This window comes from Oncorhynchus nerka, linkage group LG7 (assembly GCF_034236695.1).
Source record: "Oncorhynchus nerka isolate Pitt River linkage group LG7, Oner_Uvic_2.0, whole genome shotgun sequence".
Lineage (NCBI taxonomy): Eukaryota > Metazoa > Chordata > Actinopteri > Salmoniformes > Salmonidae > Oncorhynchus > Oncorhynchus nerka.
The window spans coordinates 28,114,828-28,130,940 of record NC_088402.1 but is presented as its reverse complement, the minus strand read 5'-3'; the positions used below and the strand labels follow the sequence as shown (position 1 = coordinate 28,130,940).

Genomic DNA, 16,113 nt, shown 5'->3' with positions numbered 1-16,113 from the left:
AGTGCAGACAGCCTGCTGCTGATTTGCTAATCATCAGATGGGGAGAGGAGAGGAGGTAGGGGGCCCACATGGGTAACTCGGAGGCTCTGCCTTGATTAGGTAACTGATTAATTCAAAATAAACTGCCTAATTAAACAAATATGACTGGTCTATTGTGTGAGTCAGCGTGTAGGGGGCCCAAGGCTGTAGGGGGCCCAAGAGGCAAAATAAATCCAACCACAGGAGCCTGTTCTCAATGTTAGAAATATAACAGAGAGCATAATTTAGCCACAGAGGTTCAATAGTTTCTAACAAATAACTGTGGATTAAGTTTTATCACAAGCACACAGGTAACTGGCAAAATAAAGGAAACACCAAAGTAAAGTTTCTTAAAAGGGTGTCAGGCCACCACAAGCTACCATAACAGCTTCAATGCGCCTTCGCATAGATTCTACTAGTGGACCTAAACCATGCCAGGAAAATGCACCACACACCATAACATATACTTTGTAACCAACTAGTCCCTCCTGCAGCAAAGCACCCACACAACATGATGCTGCCACCCCCGTGCTTCACGGTTGGGATGGTGTTCTTCGGCTTGCAAGCCTCCCCCTTTTTCCTCCAAACATAACCTGAAAGGCCGCTCAGCAAGGAGGAAGCCACTGCTCCAAAACCGCCATTAAAAAGCCAGACTACAGTTTGCAACTGCACATGGGGACAAAGATCAGACTTTTTGGAGAAATATCCTCTGGTCTGATGAAACAAAAATAGAACTGTTTGGCCATAATGACCATCGTTATGATGGTCTGGCTTTTTAATGGCGGTTTTGGAGCAGTGGCTTCCTCCTTGCTGAGCGGCCTTTCAGGTTATGTTGATATAGGACTCGTTTTACTGTGGATATAGATACTTTTGTACCTGTTTCCTGCACCATATTCACAAGGTCCTTTGCTGTTGTTCTGGGATTGATTTGCACTTTTTGAACCAAGTACGTTCACCTCTAGGAGACAGAACGCGTGTCCTTCCTGCGTGGTCCCATGCTGTTTATACTTGCGTACTCTTGTTTGTACAGATGAACGTGGTACGTTCAGGCATTTGGAAATTGCTCCCAAGGATGAACCAGACTTGTGGAGGTCTACCAATTTTTTTCTGAGGTCTTGGCTGATTTCTTTTGATTTTCCCATGATGTCAAGCAAAGAGGCACTGAGTTTGAAGGTAGGCCTTGAAATACATCCACAGGTACACCTCCAATTGACTTGATGTCAGAAGCTTCTAAAGCCATGACATAATTTTCTGGAATTTTCCATGCTGTATAAAGGTACAGTCAATTTAGTGTATGTAAACTTCTGACCCACTGGACTTGTGATACAGTGAAATAATCTGTCTGTAAACAATTGTTGGAAAAATGACTTGTGTCATGCACAAAGTTGATGTCCTAACCGACTTACCAAAACCATAGTTTGTTAACATGACATTTGTGGAGTGGTTGAAAAACATGTTTTAATGACTCCATCCTTAGTGTATGTAATCTTCTGACTTCAACTGTACATATACACACTTCTATATATATTTCCTCCTAATATTGCACAATCTAAGTGTCGCTTCATTGGCCTGGGCTGTTGTTTGAATTCAACTTGTCAGTGTCAAAGTTGCTTCCCATGTTGGCAATTTGTGTGGGATTAAAAAAGACGCTAATGTATTCTATCATGTAAAGCAGGTAGAATTGCATGAAATGCATTTTTTAAACCCCCCAAAAAACGTGGAAATCCTTAAAACGCCTCTGCTCAACTGCAACCATGGCAAATGTTATTATGGCTTTGTTATAAAGGCCTTTTCTCTTCAACAGAGTATGACGAGGCTGTGGGACAACGAGGCACCTGGGAGGTATGGTCCATAGCTAGGCCTGGGGTTCTGGGACTAACACAGATGGGATCACTCTGAAAGAAGAATCCTTCAATAATACTGACTGTTACTGGACCTCCTGCCTCAACGTTCACACCTCTTCATCTCGCTCTCATCTTGGTCTTCTTCAAATGGTGGAAAGGGAGCATTGGTCCAACAACATTGATTTATTCCTCTCCTCACTATCAGGGACAAGAAATTGCTAATTTTGCCCACAAACCTATACCAAGCTATGTCCTGATCTGCATGCTAACTTTACTGTATAGAGTTTTACACAAAATATGGACTGACAGATGTCCTCATGTACTACTGTAATAATTTAGTTTTCAACCCACTGTACCAATTTAGTTTTCAACCCACTGTACCAATTTAGTTTTCAACCCACTGTAATAATTTAGTTTTCAACCCACTGTAATAATTTAGTTTTCAACCCACTGTACCAATTTAGTTTTCAACCCACTGTACCAATTTAGTTTTCAACCCACTGTACCAATTTAGTTTTCAACCCACTGTACCAATTTAGTTTTCAACCCACTGTAATAATTTAGTTTTCAACCCACTGTAATAATTTAGTTTTCAACCCACTGTAATAATTTAGTTTTCAACCCACTGTACCAATTTAGTTTTCAACCCACTGTACCAATTTAGTTTTCAACCCACTGTACCAATTTAGTTTTCAACCCACTGTAATAATTTAGTTTTCAACCCTCTGTAACAATTTCTTTTTAAACCCACTGTAATAATTTAGTTCGTACTGTAATACTTTAGTTTTCAACCCACTGTAATACTTTAGTTTTCAACCCACTGTAATACTTTAGTTTTCAACCCACTGTAATACTTTTTGTCACGCAGAATTAGCTTGTTAGCAACTGCAGGTCAAAACACTCAAACAGACTAGAGGTCTACATTTACATTTACATTTAAGTCATTTAGCAGACGCTCTTATCCAGAGCGACTTACAAATTGGTGCATTCACCTTATGACATCCAGTGGAGCAGCCACTTTACAATAGTGCATCTAAATCTTTTAAGGGGGGGTGAGAAGGATTACTTTATCCTATCCTAGGTATTCCTTAAAGAGGTGGGGTTTCAGGTGTCTCCGGAAGGTGGTGATTGTCTCCGCTGTCCTGGCGTCGTGAGGGAGTTTGTTCCACCATTGGGGGGCCAGAGCAGCGAACAGTTTTGACTGGGCTGAGCGGGAACTGTACTTCCTCAGTGGTAGGGAGGCGAGCAGGCCAGAGGTGGATGAACGCAGTGCCCTTGTTTGGGTGTAGGGCCTGATCAGAGCCTGGAGGTACTGAGGTGCCGTTCCCCTCACAGCTCCGTAGGCAAGCACCATGGTCTTGTAGCGGAAATGGAGGAAATACCTTCCTCTCCACACCAGGGGAGTATAGTTCCACATTGCGTTGTACAGGTTGGGGGTAATTTAAGGGACACACATGCCATCACAGCTCAGGACTGCCTGCTTGGTGTGAAAGTGATGGTGTGTCAACACGCCCATCTGTGTGTGTGTGTGTGTGTGTGTGTGTGTGTGTGTGTGTGTGTGTGTGTGTGTGTGTGTGTGTGTGTGTGTGTGTGTGTGTGTGTGTGTGTGTGTGTGTGTGTGTGTGCGGAGGGGGGATCAGATAAGACACTGCACGGACCAACTGACTCTTTCCCAGACACACTCCATTAATCATTTCCTCCATCACTGGCAACAAGCCAAACGCTGGGCCGCTTCTTTCCTCTTCATCTCTCCTTATATGTTCCCCTCTTGTATGGCACCATCGCCCCACACACTGAGCCAAACCCATCTCTCCTTTACTACCTCCCTTGCATCTTTCTCTCTCTCCCTATATGTTCCCCTCTTGTATGGCACCATCGACCCATACACTGAGCCAAACCCATCTCCCCCTTACCGCCTCCCCCAATCTCTCTATCTCTCCCTATATAGTGGAATGGAGACCATTCAATAAAACACATCTTGACCACCACCACCCAGCTAATTCTCTGAAACTGGAAACACTTATCTCCCTCACTAGCTTTAAGCACCAGCTGTCAGAGCAGCTCACAGATTACTGCACCTGTATATAGCCCACCTATAATTTAGCGCAAACAACTACCTCTTTCCCTACTGTATTTATTTTATATTATTTATTTATTTATTTATTTATTTTGCTCCTTTGCACCCCATTATTTATATTTCTACTTTGCACATTCTTCCACTGCAAATCAACCATTCCAGTGGTTTTTAATTTATTCAAATGTTTTATTTTTTGTCACCTTTATTTAACCAGGTAGGCAAGTTGAGAACAAGTTCTCATTTACAACTGCGACCTGGCCAAGATAAAGCAAAGCAGTTCGACACATACAATGACACCGAGTTACACATGGAGTAAAACAAACATACAGTCAATAATACAGTATAAACACGTCTATATACGATGTGAGCAAATGAGGTGAGATAAGGGAGGTAAAGGCAAAAAAGGCCATGGTGTCAAAGTAAATACAAAATAGCAAGTAAAACACTGGAATGATAGATTTGCAGTAGAAGAATGTGCAAAGTAGAAATAAAAATAATGGGGTGCAAAGGAGCAAAATAAATAAATAAATTAAATAAATACAGTAGGGAAAGAGGTAGTTGTTTGGGCTAAATTATAGATGGGCTATGTACAGGTGCAGTAATCTGTGAGCTGCTCTGACAGATGGTGCTTAAAGCTAGTGAGGGAGTTTTTCCAGTTTCAGAGATTTTTGTAGTTCGTTCCAGTCATTGGCAGCAGAGAACTGGAAGGAGAGGCGGTGCTACAGGTGGGTGATGCTATGGTGATCAGCGAGCTGAGATAAGAGGGGACTTTACCTAGCAGGGTCTTGTAGATGACCTGGAGCCAGTGGGTTTGGCGACGAGTATGAAGCGAGGGCCAGCCAACGAGAGCGTACAGGTCGCAATGGTGGGTAGTATATGGGGCTTTGTTGACAAAACGGATGGCGCTGTGATAGACTGCATCCAATTTGTTGAGTAGGGTATTGGAGGCTATTTTGTAAATGACATCGCCGAAATCGAGGATTGGTAGGATGGTCAGTTTTATAAGGGTATGTTTTGCAGCATGAGTGAAGGATGCTTTGTTGCAAAATAGGAAGGCAATTCTAGATTTAACTTTGGATTGGAGTTGTTTGATGTGGGTCTGGAAGGAGAGTTTACAGTCTAACCAGACACCTAGGTATTTGTAGTTGTCCACGTATTCTAAGTTAGAGCCGTCCAGAGTAGTGATGTTGGACAGGCGGGTAGGTGCAGGCAGCGATCGGTTGAAGAGCATGAATTTAGTTTTACTTATATTTAAGAGCAATTGGAGGCCACGGAAGGAGAGTTGTATGGCATTGAAGCTCGTCTGGAGGGTTGTTAACACAGTGTCCAAAGAAGGGCCAGAAGTATACAGAATGGTGTCGTCTGCGTAGAGGTGGATCAGAGACTCACCGGCAGCAAGAGAGACATCATTGATGTATACAGAGAAGAGAGTCTGTCCAAGAATTGAACCCTGTGGCACCCCCATAGAGACTGCCAGAAGTCCGGACAGCAGACCCTCCGATTTGACACACTGAACTCTATCAGATAAGTAGTTGGTGAACCAGGCGAGGCAATCATTTGGTTTCTCAAATGATTGCCTCGCCTGGTTCACCAACTACTTATCTGATAGAATTCAGTGTGTCAAATCGGAGGGTCTGCTGTCCGGACCTTTTACTTGCTATACTGTATTTACTTTGCCACCATGGCCTTTTTTGCCTTTACCTCCCTTATCTCACCTCATTTGCTCACATTGTATATAGACTTATTTTTCTACTGTATTATTGACTGTATGTTTGTTTTACTCCATGTGTAACTCTGTGTTGTTGTATGTGTCGAACTGCTTTGCTTTATCTTGGCCAGGACGCAATTGTAAATGAGAACTTGTTCTCAACTTGCCTACCTGGTTAAATAAAGGTGAAATAAATAAAAATATGCCCCCATCACCGCGTCAACTAACACACTACTACTAACACACTACTACTAACACACTACAATCACATCCCCATTTCCCTCTTTCCCATTTCTCCAATCTCTCTCCATCTCTTTCCACATGCCCCCTCAAACCGTCGACCCCACCCTCTCATCAGCACCACACTGTCCCCCCACCCTCTCATCACACCACACCGTCGACCCACACAACGAGCCTCTCCCTCCCCCCTCCGTTCTCCCCCTTCGGGCTGTGGTTTGTACCCACTGCCGTGACTGTCACTACAGTCATTGTAAATAAACATTTGTTCTTAACTGACTTGCCTAGTTAAATACAGGTCAAATAAAAAAAATTAACCCGACCTTCTCTCACCCACAGACGAGGTAACTGGGACGGTTTGACACTTCACACCCTGTTGGAAATTACAGGAGAAGGGGGGCTCTTTCTCCCACTTTAGTATTAACCAAAGGAATGGCTTTGTTTCACAGACAGTTTTGCCTCTTAAACGCTAAGATGGTCAAAAGTGGATAATGGATCAATATTTCTAACATAAGAATGTGGGGAATGGTCAGTGGGGAGCTATGGAAAACATATGTAATAATGCTTTTCATTTTGTGATGTCATTTAAAACAGTATGGATGAAACACTGTAACTTTGAAAGTTTTTCCCTTTTATCTGTCAAGTTTCTGAGTCAAATATCTCAAACTCTTCAATCCAACATACTACTCTTGTCAAATCACCGTAGTACACTATTCTCATCACCCCACTGGAAGCATCAGCACAGCTAGCTCATCTTCAAATAAGCAGCTTCGGGAGTGAATGGCACAGAGTGAAATCTGTAGTTCTGTTCAGGACTACACGACGAACAAAGGCACGAACACGTAAATACATGAATGATTCCTTATTCCAAACGGTCGGCGGTTCGTGTGCAAACTATACGATTAACGTGAGAATAGTTCTGAAATTAGTTGACGAAAGTGTATTTTTCTCTCTCCCTCCATGTCGTTGTGTAAAAGCCATATTGTAAAATTCCGCTAGGGATCTTTGTCTCATGTATTAAGTGTGTATGTTCTCCTGTTATTATTTAGTTAGCTAGTAAATAAATAATGAAAACAATTTGTGTAGTACTGAATCATGAGTACGGCTGGGGATTTTGCAGATGCATGAGGTTACGACTGGTCAGAATGATGATGCTAAGAGGTAATGATTAATAAGATGACTGTTTATCGATGTAATAGATATACAGTAGGGAGAACAAGTATTTGATACACTGCCAATTTTGCAGGTTTTCCTACTTACAAAGCAAGTAGAGGTCTGTAATTTTTATCATAGGTACACTTCAACTGTGAGAGACGGAGTCTAAAATCCAAAAATCCAGAGAAAATCACATTGTATGATTTTTAAGTAGTTAATTTGCATTTTATTGCATGACATAAGTATTTGATCACCTACCAACCAGTGAGAATTCCGGCTCTCTAACAGACCTGTTAGTTTTTCTTTAAGAAGCCCTCCTGTTCTCCACGCATTACATGTAATAACTGCACCTGTTTGAACTCGTTACCTGTATAAAAGACACCTATCCACACACTCAATCAAACAGACTCCAACCTCTCCACAATGCCCAAGACCAGAGAGCTGTGTAAGGACATTGGGGATACAATTGTAGACCTGCACAAGGCTGGGATGGGCTACAGGACAATAGGCAAGCAGCTTGGTGAGAAGGCAACAACTGTTGGAACATTTATTAGAAAATGGAAGAAGTTCAAGATGACGGTCAATCACCCTCGGTCTGGGGCTCCATGCAAGATCTCACCTCGTGGGGCATCAATGATCACGAGGAAGGTGAGGGATCAGCCCAGAACTACACGGCAGGACCTGGTCAATGACCTAAAGAAAGCTGGGACCACAGTCTCAAAGAAAACCATTGGTAACACACTACGCCGTCATGGATTAAACTCCTGCAGCGCACGCAAGGTCCCCCTGCTCAAGCCAGCGCATGTCCAGGCCCGTCTGAAGTTTGCCAGTGACCATCTGGATGATCCAGAGGAAGAATGGGAGAAGGTCATGTGGTCTGATGAGACAAAAATAGAGCATTTTGGTCTAATCTCCACTCGCCATGTTTGGAGGAAGAAAAAGGATGAGTACAACCCCAAGAACACCATCCCAACCGTGAAGCATGGAGGTGGAAACATCATTCTTTGGGGATGCTTTTCTGCAAAGGGGACAGGACGACTGCACTGTATTGAGGGGAGGATGGATGGGGCCATGTATCGCGAGATCTTGGCCAACAACCTCCTTCCCTCAGTAAGAGCATTGAAGATGGGTCGTGGCTGGGTCTTCCAGCATGACAACGACCCGAAACACGCAGCCAGGGCAACTAAGGAGTGGCTCCGTAAGAAGCATCTCAAGGTCCTGGAGTGGTCTAGCCAGTCTCCAGACCTGAACCCAATAGAACATCTTTGGAGGGAGCTGAAAGTCCGTATTGCCCAGTGACAGCTCCGAAACCTGAAGGAACCGAAGAAGGTCTGTATGGAGGAGTGGGCCAAAATCCCTGCTGCAGTGTGTGCAAACCTGGTCAAGAACTACAGGAAACGTATGATCTCTGTAATTGCAAACAATGGTTTCTGTACCAAATATTAAGTTCTGCTTTTTTAATGTATCAAATACTTATGTCATGCAATAAAATGCAAATTAATTACTTAAAAATCATAAAATGTGATTTTCTGGATTTTTCTCACAGTTGTAGTGTTCCTATGATAAAAATGACATACCTCTACATGCTTTGTAGAGTAGGAAAACCTGCAAAATCGGCAGTGTATCAAATACTTGTTCTCCCCACTGTATACCTTACAGAGCTTAATTCGGGAGATGGTAACTCTTTAAACAACCTCTTCCCGTGTTCCCCCAAATATCTAATGATTATTATCATGATTCATTTAATGGGGTAACGATTAAACATAGTTAGTGGATTAAATAAATAACAGTCATCAGATGAATGACACCACTCAGGCTGTGGATAATAAGCCAGCAGACACCAAACAACCCACAGACCAATAGTAGTGGGGTTGTTATTGTGGCTCCTCCCCCTACTGATAACTCCCCAGTGCTCTTAGTCCTACTACTACTGTTGTGTTAGATGGTTAGCTACACAGTCATTACAGCAACCAGCCAACGTCCCGGCCGCATGGCCTTAATCACTTAACACACAGAAACGAACCATTTCCTGTATGCACATATGCATTTAGTGTTAGAGACAGACCAGGCCTGTCTGGCTGAGTGTCTGATGCATTAAGTGTTTTTTTTGTCAGCAAAGCTATTTAGGGATGCAGACAGGCAGCTTACCCATAGTACACTTTAGAACGTGAGTAACTGTAATTGTCAGCCAGCCTGCAGAGTAGAAGTGCAGTTCAATTGACCATCTACATTTTTACAATGTGAGTATACAAACTACACAATTCATATACTGTTCGTAAAAAAACGTAGACATCCATATAAGACATTGAAATCACACATATTTTTCAAACGTTGGGTGATAGAGTACTTACGCAATACAGGGGGGTCCCCCTTCTCCCTGAGGGGTGCAGGGTTCCTTCTCCTCCAGTTCGGGGCACTCCTCCCCTTCTCCCACGGGGAACTGGTGTACCCGGCGTGTGCGTGTGCGCTCACCCGTGGGCCCGTTGAGCTCGTAGCAGTCCTTGGAGCAAGGCGACCAGTCGGTCCAGTCGCTCACCTCACAGTCCTTGGCCAGGACGCAGGCCTGGTAGGTCACTGGTAGGGACTCCCGAGAACACAGGCTGGAGAGAAGAGACAAGGCGTTCATTAATTAGGTTCAAAGAAATCAGCGAAGGTGTTTGGTCAAAGGAATGAGGCAAGGTGTCCTAATAAGGCCAAACTTGTTTGTAAAATCCAATTCAGGAACACCACAGCTTCAAACCCCTTGAACTGATTCTGAATTTGCAAAGTACCTTTTCTACAAACCTACATATTCATTTAGCATTGTAGTCATTTAGCAGGTACTCTCACCCAAAGCAATGTAAAGCTGAAATAGGACCCAAATATACAATGATATATTTCCTTAGTTTACATACAGATTAACATCATAATAAATAATAACCAATGTTAAATGAAGTGAGATGGAAAACATTCCCACCAGATATATTTCAGAGCTTCTATAACAGTAAACACACTTGATCCTTGGCCTCTAGCCAACAATGTGGTTGGTAGATGGCCAGTATCAGATCAGATAAGCCTCTTTGGGGTTTCATTTCGACATCTGTGGTAGATGCTATGAGTAGCCTCTAAAAAAACTAAAATAGCTCAACATTACTCCTCATTATAAAGGAGAAATGTCTCAACATTAATCCTAGAATAGACCTCGATCATAGAGATATAATATATATTCTACTTAAAGATGCGGGAATATAATACAAGTTGTTATCCCATCATTTCAATCATTTCTGATTTTCTCTGACCATCTCCCTATGGACGCCCATTTTCCTTTTCTTTCAAGATGTGCTAAAGCATTCATATCCCTTTAAGAAAGTGGGACAGATCTATTCGGTGTTAAGTGGTCACCATAACAGCCACCCCGTTACCTCAGAGACAGAATGGGGACGTACATGCATTTCACATCTCAGCAAAGAGAAACAATGCCTTTTCGAAAGCATGTGCACATGAATAGAGTGGAATGGAGACCATTCAATAAAACACGTCTCGACCACCACCACCCAGCTAATTCTGTAATATGAATGAAAGACCGTGCTACAGTATGTTGATGTAGTTAGATGGCCGCCCATAGAAATGGACGTTACGCAGGATGATGGTACGGAAAGGGACAGCGCTTTGATCCTCTGACCATTTCATAGATGTTATGGTTGAGGCCTCTCATCGTCTGTTGGATCTCGGGGACAGCGCTTTGATCCTCTGACCATTTCATAGATGTTATGGTTGAGGCCTCTCATCGTCTGTTGGATCTCGGGGACAGCGCTTTGATCCTCTGACCATTTCATAGATGTTATGGTTGAGGCCTCTCATCGTCTGTTGGATCCCAGGGACACGGTTGAATACAGCAGAATGGAAGGAAGCCATGACACTTCGACTCATCATCGATTCAACTCTCATAGTTGATCTCACTGAATAAATGTTGGTTTTCTTGGAATATTACGCTCTCTTGAGGCGCAGAAACAAGAATGCTGTTTATCCTTGTCTCTCTTTATTAATACTTACTATATTAATATATTAATCGCTGAATATCACAATGCTTTCACTTGGAGGTTATGGTAAATCTGAAGCTTTGAAACTAACTTCACGCTGTAGAAAACTCCAATTGCTTCTTTGAAAGACGACAGGTTCTTTGGTTAAACAAAGAATAGATGTCAGTGAAAATACGATACAAAACATAAACACTGCAGACTCCATTGACTGAACCCTCACTTCAGAGAAAAACCAAAAAACACAGCTCTACTTTCTACTTTTCTATTTTTAGGAAAAGAGGTTGCAAAAAACTGGCCCAAAATATTTGAAACGCAAAGTAAACAAGCCGTTAGATGAATGTTAATAAACTACAGGACTATTGTGGATTAATGTGAGCTACAAAAAAACATCCAAAGGCAGCATTTTTGCCAATACTTTAAAGTGGTTCCAGCATAAAGAAATTATTTGAGGGTACTATGAATAAACTAATGAGAGAATACATGAGGTACGAAGAACAAGAAGAAGACCTACTAAAACCAAAACCGTATGTAATATTCTATGACAAAACACTATTGCCATATCTATTCCAGAAGGCATAGATTCCAATCTCGCTCTCTCTCTCTTATACATTAACAAAGCCATGTGGGTGATGATGACTTCATGGTGTGTGACCGTTAGTACTGCAGAACACAGAACACTTTAGGCTCTTGTAATTCTTTCAGAGCTGACTGTGAATCGTGTGCTGCCAGTAATAATGTCTTTCTATAGCACACAGAGAGATGCATCCCTACATCACCTCTATGTAATGGGGAAACAATGGAACATAGAAAATGATATCAGAGACACTGGTGAGAAATGGATGAGACAGTCATCATGAGGTAGCTGTGATGCATACAGTAAGACTATAAACTATAAGTGAGACCGACCTTAGTGCGTCAGTGTTTCCGCTCCTGTGAACACAGGTCACCTCCCGGGTCTGGTATCCAACCTGCAGGTCCCAGAACTTCCCTCCCTGTCGGTTCTGTCTGTTCCTGTTCCTCTTATTTTTTATCAGCTCTTTGGTCTCTGGGTCTTTCACCCTCCCCTTCGCCCTCACTCGCTCCCTCACCCTCTCCTTGACTCTTTCCTTGTTCTTCCTGCGTCCTTCTTTGGCTGCCTGTCTTCCTTTTCTCCCCTCCTTTCTTTCCTCCTTTCTTTTCATCCTTTCTTCTTTGCTCAGTCGAGGCTGACGTGGGGTGGGCACCTCGCTGCCCTCTTTACCCTCTTTACCCTCTCTGCCCTTGCGAAGCCGGCGAGGGAGAGCCACATCTTTACCGTGAGTAAAGGTGGGAGCCTGCCTGGCCGTGCGAGGGAGGGGTACAGAGCAGGGACCCCAGGACCCCACCCTCAGACTATAGAGGCTCTCTGGGCCCACGCAGGGACCTGGCTGACATGTCTGGAACTCTGTCAGGTTAGGGCAGGCTGAGCCCCCGAACAGAGGCGGCGCCAGGACAAAACGGACACGATTCTGAAGACCCATGCCGCACGTTTTCGAACAGGAAGTCCATGGGGTGAACTGGGAGACCACACAGTCCCGCGGGCATGGGATCAGACAGGCCTGCTCCAGCCTGGGCTTGGGCTCAAAATATTCACAAATCGCTGCATCCTCCGCAGGCACGCCATCTGCTTTCTGGACGCAGCCCACCTCGCGTGTCTGGATGCCCTCCTCGCCGCGGGTACATACGGCTGGCCGCTGGAGCGCCCCAGTGCTTCGCATGGACACGGGCACACACTGGTTCCAGGCACCCAGCTGCCAGTCATACAGGTCTTTGTGCCAGTCACACACGTGGAAGCAGGTCTGCTGGTTCTCCGGGCGCTCTGCCTGGTCACAGTTGGTGTGAAGGGTGGTCCAGCCTTCAGAGTGGGCGCACCACACGGCCCGGCTCTGGCTGCCCCCTGGGCCACACTCGCTGCCCATACACCGGCCCCATGGACCTGAGGAAACAGAGAGCCACAGAGGTCACAGGGAGTTCAACTGAAGGATTAACTATCAGAGCAGTGAGTCATAATATTATCCAAATGGAAAGCATAATGTAGAAGAAACTCAGCTCCTATCTGTCAGATTACAACTTTACTGTACAGTTCTTAATAGCGACAAAATGACACGTCCATCTGTGTAAAACTTCATCTAAATGTTACCGTTCAAGACTTGACATTGATTTTGATAAAAAGTTGGAGGGCAGTTTATAAGGAATTTGCATCATCTCTTCATATGACTTTCCTATGAATCAAAGCCCCTTAAAGCCCAGAAGACCAAGCTCTCTAGCGCTTCTATACCAGAGGACTATCAGTCAGTTTCTGAAGTGCTTCTCAGGACAACAGAACTGTAATGTATTTACACATCCAACACAAACAACCAAAGTGGCTCGTGAGGAGGAATAAGTACTTCCTGATAAATAACGCCTTCGCTCAAGTCCTAAATCCCCCCCACACACACACTCACACAAACAAACACAAATCAAGCCGCATTGCACGTCCTTCCTCTAGGATTTATGGGAATGCAATTAAAAGTCTAGAGGTAAACATACCCTCGGAACATAAAACGCCAAGTAAGTACAGGACAGGCAGACAAAGAGCCCAGAGCCCACATAGCCTAGATCCCAGAGCCCACAGAGACCAGAGTCCACAGAGCCTAGAGCCCAGAGCCTACAGAGCCCAGAGCCCACAGAGCCCACAGAGCCCAAAGCTCAGAGCCCAGAGTTCACAGAGCCCACAGAGCCCAGAGCCCAGAGCCCAGAGTTCACAGAGCCCACAGAGCCTAGAGCCCAGAGCCCACAGAGCCCACAGAGCCCAAAGCCCACAGAGCCCACAGAGCCCAAAGCCCAGAGCCCAGAGTTCACAGAGCCCACAGAACCCAAAGTCCAGAACCAGGGCAGAATTACTGACATAATCAATATTCCCAGGAAATGTAGAAGATTAAGGTACAGTGAGGAGGGAGGTCAGTGAGGAATTACATACCCTGGTATATTCTAGCATAAGCAGTCCATCAATCAATCAATCAATCAATCAATTCTACATGAAGGATAAGCAGGACTTCTAATAAGGGTACAACCAGCCCATGACAACAACAGTGCTGATGTGCTTGTGTTTGTGGTGCTGAAAGGATAGCTCCGCCAACCTCTGGCTGGATAGGGATCGCTGCAATGTGGGCCATCTAGTGGTGCTGAAGGACAGCCCTGCTATTCTATCAGTGAGGAATAGCGGTGCAGAGGGCCCTTCGCTGGATTGAGCTCTGCCTGTTTTATGTTGTTGGATTGAGCAGCTTGCAGTGCTACTGCTGGCCTGGGCCGCCTGCCTCTCTCTGTGAGCTGAGGGAGGAGAGGGAAAACCTACGTAGCTTACTATGTGAGAGGACAAGCTGCTCAGATGAATCTGCATCACAGAAGTGGGTCAGAGGTCAGAGGAATCCTCCTCCTAGCTAAACAAACTACCACGAACTCTCCCATCCAACCCCGTCTCTCCCTCTGTCTCTCCCCCATCTCTCTGGTGTCCCAGTGAGCTATATAACCAGATTCAGGGAGGAGAGGAGTGCCGGCTGCCGGAAAAAGGACACAGCCTGGGGGTTCACTGTATCCTCGTCCCAGATCAGTTATTGCTGTGTAACAAGGCATAACAACAGACAGAGGAGTAGGCACAACATACCTGGGGCCAGGCAAGGGAAAGTCAACCTAGTTTTGTCATTTAACTTCCAGGTGACATGAACAATAATTTCCCTCAAGATAATCATACATTTTCCATATTTGTTTATGTCTGCATATGATGGACTAAGGTTCAGCACAGGGCAACTCTCCATGAATTAAAAGCTTCACTGGCTGCACAATCCTCTTGACTGTCTTTGTGAAAATCAGACTCAACCAAGCATCCGTTCTCCCACAATGCTACAAGAATGTTTCTTACCAGGGAAGACTATATAACACAATTCCAATGTAGGCCACTTTATCTGCCTGACAGCGGGGCTGAGGGGATAGCTACAGGAGACAGGGCAGGGCAGGGCAGGGCAGGACAGGAGAGGAGAGGAGAGGAGAGGAGAGGAGAGGAGAGGAGAGGAGAGGAGGGGAGGGGAGAGGAGAGGAGAGGAGAGGAGAGGAGAGGAGAGGAGAGGAGAGGAGAGGAGAGGAGAGGAGAGGAGAAGAGAGGAGAGGAGAGGAGAGCGGTCCGAGAACAGAGGACAGGGGCTGTTTTAAGCAGTGTTTTATGTCTTGACTCCATAAAGCAGAGCCGTGGTGATGAAAATGTCAGCAGAAGGAACAGAGCTGAATTAGCCCTCAGCAGCAGAGAGAGAGGCCCGGTCAATACAGCTCAATAACACCTCGCGAGAAACTGCCTCCAACACAAGAGATAGCCCTGTCGCTCTCTCTCTCTCACACACACACACACACACTAGTATACTCCTTGCTAGTATACTCCTTGCTAGCAAGTGAGGGAAAAGCACTATTGACCAACGTTTCCATAAAGAAATAGATTTTCATAATTGAGAGAAAGGACAAGAGGCATTTGATTAGCTAGGGGGGTTAAGCATTCCCAGCACTCTATTCTCTAAACAGTAACATGTTACAGCTGTGACATGTTAGCCCTCCCAGGGGAAGGGTGTGTGTGCGTCTGGGTGAGGTTTCGGATTGAAAGGCTCCCCTCTCTGCAGGTGTTCATGGTAATTAATGAACCTGTCAGTGGGTGATATGGTTATCCACAGTATGACAGAGAGGGGGAGCGAGAGGGAGAAAACAGCTCAAATTGGCCTGCATCACACATTAATATGCACACACACACCTGCGTCCCCTGTCCCACACTGAGAGGAGCCAGGAGGAACTAACAGCCCGAGGGGTGTGACACATCCCCCAGACCCCTCTCCTCAAACCCCCTTAGAACACCCACCCCCGGGGAGCCACCACTCTTTCTAATACAGAACAAGTCATAAGAAAGAGGAAGGAAGGAAGGAAGGAAGGAAGGAAGGAAGGAAGGAAGGAAGGAAGGAAGGAAGGAAGGAAGGAAGGAAGGAAGGAAGGAAGGAAGGAAGGAAGGAAGGAAGGAAGGAAGGA

General features: G+C 44.9%; 1 protein-coding gene across 1 annotated transcript in view; it reads right to left on the bottom strand.

Moving 5' to 3' along the window:
* The window catches only part of LOC115124836 (thrombospondin type-1 domain-containing protein 7A-like), a 181,992-nt gene that overhangs the window by 134,970 nt on the left and 30,909 nt on the right, over positions 1-16,113 (bottom strand). Inside the window, exons 3-4 of the mRNA XM_065021043.1 lie at positions 11,965-13,012; positions 9,391-9,639 (exon numbers count right to left, since the gene is read on the bottom strand). Of these exons, the coding sequence (XP_064877115.1) occupies positions 9,391-9,639; positions 11,965-13,012 (1,297 nt within the window). The remainder of the gene's footprint in view (positions 1-9,390; positions 9,640-11,964; positions 13,013-16,113) is intronic.